This window comes from Tubulanus polymorphus, chromosome 5, assembly GCF_964204645.1.
Source record: "Tubulanus polymorphus chromosome 5, tnTubPoly1.2, whole genome shotgun sequence".
Classification (NCBI taxonomy): Eukaryota; Metazoa; Nemertea; class Palaeonemertea; order Tubulaniformes; family Tubulanidae; genus Tubulanus; species Tubulanus polymorphus.
The window spans coordinates 17,249,745-17,262,571 of NC_134029.1; the positions used below are offsets into that span (position 1 = coordinate 17,249,745).

A 12,827-nucleotide genomic window follows, 5' to 3' on the forward strand; every position below is an offset into this window, starting at 1 on the left:
TATATTTGTATTCAATAATTTACTAAATCTTATTTCATATTCAATTAATAAGTCACAAAAATGATTGATAACATTTTCATTTCTATAATCATAATATTCACTTTCAATTAGTTCTGGATAATCAGATTGTATATATAACCCGAAAGCAGCAGCTGATTGATGAATCTTTTTAATAGTATTTGTTTTTGGTGGTTCATCTGAAAAATCATTTTCATTAGAATTTAATTTCTTTCTTTTATAATATATTTCTTTTCTATCTTGATCAGTTAATTCTTTATTTAATGATTCAAAATCTCGTTGATGTATGTTCATCTATTCGGGTAATATGAATAGTATCCTAATTTGAACCGTAGGAACTCCGAATATTTAGCGAAACTTACTTGAGTATACAGGAAAGACACTCATACCGACCAGTACCTGAACTTCAATAGCAACCACCCCCTAGAACACAATAAGGGTGTTGTGAGAACGTTGAACCACAGGGCGGAAAGTGTCGTATCGGATCCAGTGGATAAGTTAGAGGAGGTCAACTATGTAAAGAAGGCTCTGAGTTTTAACGATTATCCTGCCTGGATCACGTCACCGAACCCATGCAAACCGGCTAATAATACTAAGGAAGCTACACAATCCGAAAGGCGGAAAGTCGCTCCCGTCGTGATACCATATATTAAGGGTACCTCAGAACAGTAACGTCGGGTTATGAAACGATACGGAGTACCGGTGTTCTTCAAACCCATGAACACTCTACGGCAGATTTTGGTTAGACCTAAGGACAAACTGGATAAATCGAGAGTAGTGAGTCCGGTGTATCATATCAAGTGCGAACAGTGTAGTGACTCGTACGTAGGTGAAACCGAACGATCCTTAAGAGCCAGATTCGGGGAACACAGACGCCCCAGCTCCGTTACGTCAGAGGTGTCGAAACACCTTCATGTCGACCAACCGGGTCACACAGTTGACATCGACAACGTTAGGATTCTCGGTGTTGAACCCAGATGGTTTGAGAGAGGTTTCAAAGAAGCAATCCACATCCGTACATTGCACCCTTCTCTCAACAAAGACGGGGGCCGTTTTCATCTCCCGGCCGTCTGGAACAACGTGCTGTCCCGTTCTATGGAGGGGGGCACACACACAGCTGATTCTCGAGGGAATACCGGAATCCCGGATAACGTCAGCAGTGACATCATCAGTGTGATCAAGCCTGTAGGAACAGGCGAAAGCTAACAAGTAAGTTTCGCTAAATATTCGGAGTTCCTACGGTTCAAATTAGGATACTATTCAAAATCTCCATATATAACAAATGGTACTTTATTTTTGTAATCATATTTTTTGAATTCTAATATTTTATCTTTTTCATTTGGTAAAACTAATTTACAATAATCATGATTTTCACATAATTGTTTATGATTTAATTATGTACTTTCACTACTGAATCTATGTAAACATTTTCTACAAAGATATATTTTAGGGTGATCATTTTCTGATTTAAAAAATAAATCGATTTGTTTAATCCACATATAATGATTCTCATAATATAGTATATCTATAACATCATTTGAATCATAATCTTTTGATAGATATAAAGGTTCTAATGTATAATGTTTTATATTGTTACCTTTTGTATTTGGTAATTTGATTAAATCAAATACATTTATTCTTAAATTATTATCTCTTTCTATCTTTGGGACGTTTTTAATTCTAACAGGATACTTATCTATCTTATAATTATTTTCAAATGGTTTATAATGAGTTAATCTAAAACTATGTTGTTTATAATCTTCAACTGGGTGTAAACAACTTATTATAGCCCATAGAAAACATTTATCATCTTCATTTTGTACATTTATTACAGCATTAGTTTTAAATGGTAGTTTAATATAACTCGATGCTTCAATATCTGGTTCTTTATAATATGATACATTATTTTCATCAATTGGTTTTGATTTAGTTAACTTATTATATTTTGTGTTATAAACATGTAAAGTCATAAATATTATTTCATCAAATATTAAACCAGATCCTTCAAAATATTTCTCTTCTATTTTAGTTTTTACTTCATTATAACATTTATCTAATTTATCATCTATATGTTGTTTATATATAATATGTTGTGAATGAGAATTTATATTATATATTGGTTTATCTTCAGATTTTATAAACTTTACTTTAACTGATATACTAATTTTAGGATATTCAACATCTGTAATTATTTTTGTTATTTCTTTCATATTTTCTAAATGTTTTTTCATTTTCTTCTAATGTTTTTCCTTTATGAAATTTAAACTCGATAGCTGCTGGGCCAATATCACTTTTAAATGCTTCGGTTATCTCTATATCTTTTTTATTATCTAATGAATTAATATATTTTCTTACATCTTCCATATATGGTCTTTTATTGTTTAATTTATTTTTTATGCTTTTAATTGTCTTCTGTTTCTTATCATTATCTTTATCAAAATAATCTTCACCTAAAATAACATTATTCATATTTCTAATATGACTTTTAGATTTTAAATGTTCTTTATAATATCTTTTATCACTGAATGATTGATTACATGTATCACATTTGTATGTTTCTTTTTCATTCTTTAATTCATCTAATTTAGTTTCTAATATATCATCTTCATATTCTAATTTCAATTTATTCTCTAAATGTGTTTTAGTTTCATTGTGTCTTGCTTTTTGGGATTTATCTATATTGATATTACATGTTGGACAGTAGTACTTATTTGCTTCCATTTTAATGCTAAATTTTTTATTAAAATTGATTTTAGAAGTTCAATGATTTATATCATGCATTATTTCAATCACACTTTACTAACACTTTTAATGTTTAAAAATCTAACTCATACAAATATGAATATTGAAATAATGTTGTAAATATATACTTTTATATTGAATAATCTATCAATTTAAATGTTATTCATATACATGATTATTTTAAGAGTAATAGGGGTAATGGGCTTTCAGGTTAAAGGTTGAATGGTCGAGTTCATTAAAAACAAATATTAAAAGTAATTTAAAACTATAATATATTTTCATAACCGTGTGTATTTCAGTTGAATAATAGAATAATTATTATTATTAAAATATATTTGATTATATGAATTTGTGTATTGTAAATAAATCAATTGGTCGCGAAGCGGAGCGGCAGCGAAGTGGAGCGACCAATTGATTTAATACAATATGCTTTTAAAATTTAAATTATTGATATCGTAGAATAAATATTTAGTTATAATATAAAATGCACACGGTTATGAAAATATATTATAGTTTTAAATTACTTTTAATGTTTTATTTTTTAATGAGCTCGACCGTTCGACCTTACCCATTACCCCTATTACTTATATCTATATATCTATTTATAAGTGAGCTCGATCGCCGACCTCTGGCCTGAAACCCCACTTTTCTAATTACTTTTATATGTTATTCATGTAAATTATTCATATATATATATATATATATATATATATATATATATATATATATATATATATATATATATATATATATATATATATATATATATATATATATATATATATATATTAAGAGTAATAGGGGCTTTCAGATTAAAGGTTGAAAGGGCGAGTGAGTAAAAAATGAAAAAATATGAAAATAACAATAATTTCTGTTTGAATTAGTAGCGAAACTCATGAAAAATAAATTCGAGCGTGCAATTACATGTCTTTTGTGACGCCTCAGAACGCGCATTTGGTGCGGTTGCATATTCGTTGCATATTCATGGTCGTTATTCTATGGATAATGAGAATTTGTGCTCTTTTACCGTTTCTAAAACGCATTTGGCTCCCAACAAACACCCTCTGACTATACCTAAGTTGGAATTACAGGGTGCTGTTTTGGCTGTTCATCTCGCTGAAACTTTAATGGCCGAGATTTCTGAGATAAAGGCAGTGACGTACTGGATAGATTCTCAGACTGTTATACGTTACATCGGTAATGAGAAAAAACGGTTTAAAACCTTTGTTGCTAATAGGATTGCAGAGATTCGAGAAGTGTCCTCGGTAAATCAGTGGAAGTTTGTTTCGACTGATTGCAATCCAGCCGATGATTGTACTCGCGGTCTAAGCGGTTCACAATTAGAGATTTCCCATAGGTGGTTTGATGGTCCAGATTTTCTAAAACAATCGGAAAATAGTTGGCCCTCCCAGCCTCAAGTTGGTTGTATTTCTGACGCGGATGAAAATGTACGAGTTGTCAGATCAGTGAATAAAGTTTCATCGTTCTCAGCAAATATTTATGAGAGGGTTGTTGATTTGCATGGTTTAATTGAGCCAGAAAACTTTTCGCTTTGATATCCCTTGTTGCGCCGAGCTGCTTGGATCATACGCGCAGTGAAGAATTTTGCTTTTGCAGTTCCAAGATTAGGATTTAAAGCCATGAAAGCTGGTACCTTGCTTCCCGAGGAACTGCAGTTTGCGGAATGTTGCATAATAACTCAGGCTCAAAAGGAGGGTTTTCCTGAGGATTATATTTGTATTAAGGAGAGCAGGCTAATGGAGCGTAGCTCTTTACGTTGCCTTGATCCGTTTTTTGATGGTAATTATATACGTGTTGGTGGGAGAATCCACAGCACAATACACATAGAGGCTAGACACCAGATTCTTCTCCCATATAGTCATCACATTACGGACTTGCTAGTGCAGAAAGAACATCTTTCTAATTTTCATGCCGGACCTGAGCACACAATATCTGTATTGTACACAATGTCGTATTAGAAGTATGCCAGCACTACGCTATGGCTGGATATAGCAATTGTAAGTTATCAAATTATCACAATTTTCCGCTAATTGTATTGTATTGTTACTCATTTAGTTGTTTTTGTATTGTAGCAAACCAATACTCGGTACTCGTTATTTTGCAGTCGTTAATAAAATCCGAGTTGAAGCTATTCCGTCGTTTTCGTTGATCGTAGTTGCTGACAACGTTAATGTCGATAAATTTATTTTTCAAATTTTCATTCGTCTACTTCTCAAATAGTTATGTGTCCTCGATAATTGTTCCCGTAATACCTGCAACGGATTTCAAACTATCCTCAGTAATCCAATTCATAGTTGAAGCAGGCATGAATTCATCAATTCAATCACAATGTGAAAAAAACTGGGAAGACTCAAATCTAATTTATTAAACAGTCACAGAGTAATCCTTTATTATTTATTTGAATTCATCTTTCATCTATTCAACTTGGTAAGGTATATCGATTCTATATGAACTGAATTTACAAAGAAATTAATTCGATGACTCAAACCTCACAGTGAAACTTATCTTTGAAGAAATGGGGCAATGATAACAGTGAATAGCTCCCGTCAGTGTCCACTGCAGCCGTTCGCGCCAATTATTTTAACATCGATGGCAATTCTACCGACAGGAATAATGGGTGTAATACTGGATTTGATCACAGTATTTGTCTATCGTCGCATTGCCAGATCCCAATCAAATAAAGGCTTTCACTCATCCAGTTGGCTTATGCAGGTATGGGCTGGTTTAGATGCGGTGACGCTTTCTACGAGTTATTTGGGTATTTCACTTCAGTTCGCGGCTGCGCTTGTTGCGTACGGTAAACTTGCATTTAAAATTCACAAAGGCAGCATTTTCCCATACTTCTTCCTGACCGTTCCAGCTGGATTCGGAACGGTGCTCGTGACTACGGAGCCGTGGATGATCGCGTTGCTTACATTTGATAGATTTTTGCACGTTTACGATCCCTTTAGAGCACCTCAGTGGACCAGCAAATTCAACCTTTCGTTTAGTATCAGTTTTATATTATTTTGTTCCACTTTTCTGTTGGTTTTACTTGTCATACCGTTTCCTGAATTCAAACCAATGACCAGCATTGAGCTAATCCCATTCAGTTGCCCTTACGGATTACCCGGTTATGAAATATTTTGGAGAAGAAATAACCTGGAGAAATTTCTATCGAGAATTCGTATTGGTATATACGGTGTATTAATACCCGTATCAATCATATTAATGTTCAATATTGGTATTCTGATATTAGTTTCTAAAAGTGTCATTTCGATTAAACGAAATATCAATGTTCATAAGTCACACAATGTCCGAGCAACCGTTGTCGTAATTTCGATTGTATTTAGTTACCTGTTACTTAAGGGACCCGCTGCAATGATACATATTTATCAGGGTGTCACGCCAGAAGGTATCGCCTTAAAAACCCTGTACAAGCGACCGTGGCTGTATGCGTGTATACGGAACATCGGTTCTTTTACCAGTATCGTCAATTTTATAGTTTTTTCATTCATAAACCCTACATTTAAAAAGGAACTCCGACACACATTGTGCAACAGGAGAATAAGATAAGAATATAGCTGCAAAGCAGCGATAACGGGTTTCTGCCTTGGTACCTTGCAGAGTTAAATGTCGTACTAGGAAGCTTGCAAGCAAACAAAATCACTCGGGAGTGAAAATCACTCATAATGATACATATTTATCAGGGTGTCACGCCAGAAGGTATCGCCTTAAAAACCCTGTACAAGCGACCGTGGCTGTATGCGTGTATACGGAACATCGGTTCTTTTACCAATATCGTCAATTTTATAGTTTTTTCATTCATAAACCCTACATTTAAAAAGGAACTCCGACACACGTTGTGCAACAGGAGAATAAGATAAGAATATAGCTGCAAAGCAGCGATAACGGGTTTCTGCCTTGGTACCTTGCAGAGTTAAATCTCGTACTAGGAAGCTTGCAAGCAAAAAAAATCACTGAAATCAGTTCATGACGTACCGCTTTTTTGAAGGAGCGCCAGCTAAGGGTCACCACATAACATATCGTTGACCCACATGGCTACTAAGTGCAAAGTACTATTGTACCAAGTTAAGGGAATATAACCCCACGAGAATAACGGTGATACGGTATTTTTACCATTCCCTAGTGGCATTTGTATGAACTAATTTAGCTGGTTAGCGTACTAGGTATGTATAGTAACTATACAATATATGTATATGTACTCACACCAGGTTTTGTGATTATCTATAATAAAATGGATGAATTACACTCGAAAAACGTATGCTAGAATGAGTTTAAAAGTTTACGCCCCTAGTGGTTGAAATAGGAACTAATTATTTGAGGGGTTCGTTGTATTTCACATCCTGGTACATGTGAATTAATTTTCATAGAAATCCCTTTATCCACTTAGTAGATATCAATACAAATGCATTTCCAGCGACTTGTAGGTGGCGCTACTGGAGAACCACATAAGTTACCTACTTAAACTATGCATCAATACAAGTATCTTGTAAAGGGCTACTAACCACACATTGCAACCACGATTCTATGATAGGTTTTGTGATTTTCTTAATAAACAGTGGGTAAATAGGAACTAATTATGTGCGGGGTTTGCTGTATTTAGTAACCAGGTACATATGTATAATTTTTTATAGAAATCTATTTATACGCATAGTAGTCGATATAGATGAAAATGCGTTATCCAGCATTTTACAGGTGGTGCTACTGGAGAACAATGTCAGTTACATAGTTAAACCATACATCAATACAAGCGTCTTGTAAAGGGCTACTGACCACGTCAGTCCATGACTATTTCCGAAGCTAAATATGTGGATCCAAGGCTGGCTAATGTCGACATGCAACGCGACGCCTACCAACTGGGTTTATCGCCGATTAGCGGCAACTAGCGGCCTACGAGGGCCGCCAGTTACTGCTCTATCGATTCGACATAAAGCGGCTTGCGACGGCAACCCGACGCTTACCGACTCGTCGCAAGCCGTAGCCGGCTAGATGCCCATGTTCTACTCCGGCCTACGGTAGGCGGACAGTTCTTTCGATCGCAGCCGACATAAGCTCATCTGCGACGCGACGGAACTGAGCGCAGGGGTTCCAGCCAATGAGAGACCGCATATACATAGTACAAATTATCACCGCTAGTCAGCGTCATTCGTTATTAGTCATAAACTTTCAAATTCAAGTAGTTCAAAACGTAAACCAAACCTTCAGCACGACAGAGGTCTGGACCGAAGATCTTCTAGAAACGAAATTGGTAGAATTATGGTGTGAGCGGCCATCTTTATATGATGTCGCTAGCACGTATTCAAAACAGAATCAGAAAGATCAAAGACTTAAAGAAATAGCTTTCTGATAGAAATATATTTCCTAATAATTCAAATTTATTCTCAAATTGCTTATCACGTGACCATTTGAGCCGTTGCAGTTGCTAGTAATCGCAAGCGACATAAGCAGGGAAGCAACTGGGAGGATCTCATATCCTGCTAGTCGGCCTCAGTTGCTGCGAATCGGAGCGCAGTCGACATAAGCTGGGCTGCGATCGCGGTTGCTCTCAGTTGCGTCGGTAGGAGTCGGTAGGCGTCGCGTTGCTTGTCGACATAAGCCTGCCTTAAGGGCTACCACATAAAAAAGTACTGATATACCAAGTCTAGTCAAAATGACTTAACCGAATATATGGTGCTTTCAATGTCCCTTGGTGGCAGTTGCATGAACTTGGTAAAGTCTCACATCGAGGCAGAGAAAGAAATATTTCCGGGAAAGATTAAAAGACGCAAAACAAACATACTTATTGTTCGCTTTTTTTCCTATCCTTAATTTAAAAGTGAAGTATTGTCATGAACAATTAATTAATTTTTGATGATCAATTAATTCTGTGGTTTTCTTTCTTAATTTACATTTGATTTGATATTTACATTTGATTTGGAAGGTCATCTTGCTCAGGAGTCAGTTTGTCAAAGCATCGAAAAAATGTTGTTTAATTCTCAGTTGCAGCGGGGGCAGGGCGGTCATTATTTTGCCAACTTATCCAAATTACACTTACACAACCCAATGTGTTTCACTGTGTAAACTCCATCGTACTCGGCATTAGCGGGACGTTGAGGAATTGAATTTTAGCCACCTGGACCCTCGGCTTGATTCGAGCAACGACCTTAACTGAATTCACAGAATTGGATTATGAGTCTAGTATTTTCTAAATTTCCGAATGCTTTTTCTGGTTTGATCAATTCCAATTCAATCTTGAAATTTACAAATAATTTGTCAAATAGATTTTTATTTTATTGAAAGAAAATCTACTGAATACAGATTTTGAAATTAATTATGTGTCGATTTATCCAGACGAAATAACTACAGCAAAATCAACTGAGGATCAACAAGGCGAAGTTTTCATTTATCTTCGGATAATTTGACTACCCCTGATGATGATACATGCATTTTGGCGACACATTTTGAAACCTCAACGCTTTATCTACCCGCGCCGATTAGACAGCCACAGTCGATTTTCATGCCATCTGACCTCTTTCTACCTGTAATTAAGCAATCAAATGTAATAGTTACTCAGTTATATAATATCGTAGAGGAGCGAAAGAAAGTATCATAGAATGTGTATCATATCATTCAATGTGATTGCGATAATGAATTTAAAAGTTTAATCCTAATAATAAACCTTTGAATATGTTAGTTTTATAATCATTTTTAAAATATTTAACTTTTAAATGATTAAATCAAATAACAATTTAACATTTTATCAATTTAACAGTTCATTAACTAATTTCACAATGTTTTAACTATTATATATTTGAAATTTTCAAATTACTCATACAGCTTAATCTTTTTTTAATATAGAATTATTATTCTTTCCATAATTGATATGTTTAATTGTGATGATATTTGATCAATCATAGTAATATCATCGATTTTAAATTGGCTTCCATACACTAAATTTGTTGCTGAGATATAATTTCTAATGTTAAATAATGAAAATAAGTTATCAATTTCAGACGATTTCTTCTCATTTCGCCTTTGGCCTAGGTGACCGAACACTAGCGCTCTTAGCGGTTGCGGCAAACATTTAAATCATGTGAATAGAAGTATTCGCGAAATCGAAAATTTCAGGTGGCCTTACCTGGCCAATAATTTTGCTGATTATGATTTTTTCCCGAACGAAGGTTGTTCAAAAACCTTAGCTAGGCCCAATCCTCCCATAAATAAGGGTAAAAAAATATTCTAGAGGGAAAGGTTTCAGCGAACTCAAACTCTTTTTTAATTTTTAACTTTTTAACTTTTTAAAATAAGAATTTAATATATAAATGAGGTGCTCAAAGTAATTAAAGATCCCGCGAAAGAAATGAATAATAAATACATGAATTCAATACTATATTTTTTAACTGCTAATAATAATTTAGCTGATATTTCAGGAGTAAATATAGATTAGTATTATAAATCGGATAGAAATTAATTAATTGAAACGTCAGATATATTTTGCGATAATATAATGCTATATAAAATCATGTTAGAAAAAGAAATTATTAATGATAATAGAACAACTTTTCTTAACGTTAATCAGAGAAAGATAACACATTATGAAATTAAAGAATGTTTTAATCAAGGAAATATTATATTAGATGAAAACATGAAAACAGCATGAAAACATCATTTCGACTTAAGTAATTATCCTAAAAATCATTAATTGTTTGACAATGACAATAAAAAGGTTGCCGGTAAATTCAAAGATGAATTAGGCGGTGAAGAAATGATAGAGTTCATAGGTATTAGATCTAAAATGTATACTTATAAAACTAAAGAACATGAATCAAAGAAATTACCAAAAGTGTAGTAGAAAAGAATATTCATTTCAAAGATTACATCAATTGTATATTCAATGAAGAAGTTAGAAAACATAAGATGAAATGTTTAAGATCTGAGTACCACGAAATGTTTATTGAAGAAATAGAAAAGATGATAAAAAATGTATTTTAGATGATGGAATTCATACAGTCGCGGATGGTTGTAATTTAGATGAATACTTAAAGTTCAAAAGAGAAGAAACACAAGAGAATGAAATTATGAAAAGAACTCTAGCATGTTAATCAATTTTGATAAAAAAATTTGTTATTAAAATGGAGAGTAAACAAGTACACAGTGAGAAAAACAAATCATTTCTAGATAGAATCTTTTATACTACCAATAAACTGTGTACTAACAATGCTAGATCAGTAGATTATAAATTTAAAAAGTTAACAGAACTAACAATTCATAAGAAATATTTAATTACAAGTATTGAAACAATTACTAACAAATATGGAGTTAAATTAGTTATTCATTTAGAATATGAAGGATTGAAAGGAAATAAATATAAATTCAGAACATATTTACCAGATAGATTTCATAGATAATCAAGTGAAGATCTAGAAGAATTATGTTCAGGTGATTTCTATTACATATACAAAGGTATGAATGAAAAAGGACACCATGAAATAGAATTCGAATAAAATACATTAAATAAATGCAAGATAAATTAAAAGAATATAGAATATTTGTTGATTCTAGAAAACTGTTAAATTCTAAATCGCATAATTTACTAGTACAATTAGATAGAGAATTTAGAAATTTTGTAGATTTGAAATTAGTAAATGTAATGTTTATGTAATTCTTTTTATAATATATCGGATAAAACTTTCGAACATAGAAGGTTTATGATTTATTTGAGAAATAAAAATAAATGGTTTCATCTATTTCTAAAACCAGGATTATATAATTTAGAATCATTAGCGCAGGAAATTAATGGAAGAGCTCCGTTGAAAATCGGGGGCACTACTCTGCTGAATTTGAAATTAAATTCAATAAAATTGATAGTTCTAATATAATAAGAATAAAGTTATCTAATGAACAACATAAATTTATGGTAAACAAACCAGTAGCTAAAATGTTAGGAGTTAAACCGCATATTGTTATTGGAAATGCAGAAGGTAGCTCAAATATAATACCTTTTACGCACTTTTATATTTATTGCAATTTAATTGATCCTACAAAAACATTTGAAGCAACTAAAGATACAATTTGTAATTCTAGTTTATTAAATATTTTACCATTAAAAAATGTTACACAATTTGGAACTCAAATAAATTATAATTTAACTGAATGTGATTTTAAACCTTGTATTCCACAATTTAATAATTTTAAATTAGAAGTAAGAAATCATAATGGATACTTAATTGATTTAAATAATTTTCCTGTAATTTATGAATTAGTTATAAGATGTAAAGAAAAATTTTTTCACTATATAAATGAATTAACAGTAGGACCGAGTATATGCTTTGGGTTTGATTTGAAACGTGAGAAAGAAGTGAAATTTTAAATTAATGATGTGATAACTCATATCAAAAATATTGCATTTTTAAATGAAACAACATTTGATTATGAAACAACAATAAATAAAGAAACTTTAAATGTAGAAAAGATCACTGATTTAATTAGAGAATCTTTAAGATTTTATGAATTAGATGAAGATTTTATTATCGATGATATTAAAAGAATAATAACTGAAATATATGAAAATTAAACTAATAATATCATAAATGTTGAAATAATTATAACTAAGTTAACTAAATATTTTGAAGATAATAATTTTTTTTGATAAATAAATGAATGATAATCAGCGGATAATAAATGGATTATATAATGGAGCATTACTATCAGTTGGAACTGTTGGTTATACAATGGTATTAAAAAAAGTATTCAAAATTGGAAGTATTAATGTTGATAAATTTGAAATAAATGATATTTTAAAATTAACGTTAGCAGTTACTTTATCTAATTTAACAATTGATTATTTGGAAAAACAAAAATATATTCCTCCTATAAATCCATAATTTTTGTTAAATAAATGGCTTCTGCAATTATAACTATTATAAGATCGGCAATTGTTAACGCTTTAGCATTTACTGGTGGGGGATATTTGTTTAAGCATATCGATAAAAATAGTTCATTAGCAGAACAAAGAAGACATAACTTAGCGTTAGAGAAATATAATAAAGCAGCAGAAGAGTATA

The 12,827-nt window shown here is 32.2% G+C and overlaps 1 protein-coding gene and 1 pseudogene across 1 annotated transcript; both read left to right on the forward strand.

Annotated features, from left to right (window-relative positions):
- Window positions 1-325: 325 nt before the first annotated feature.
- LOC141906274 (uncharacterized) lies at window positions 326-1,224 on the forward strand (annotated as a pseudogene).
- Window positions 1,225-3,758: 2,534 nt separating this feature from the next.
- Window positions 3,759-4,316, forward strand: LOC141906275 (uncharacterized). Its single transcript, XM_074795518.1, has one exon. The coding sequence runs from the start codon at window positions 3,759-3,761 to the stop codon at window positions 4,314-4,316; it is 558 nt and encodes a 185-aa protein (XP_074651619.1).
- Window positions 4,317-12,827: the final 8,511 nt, after the last annotated feature.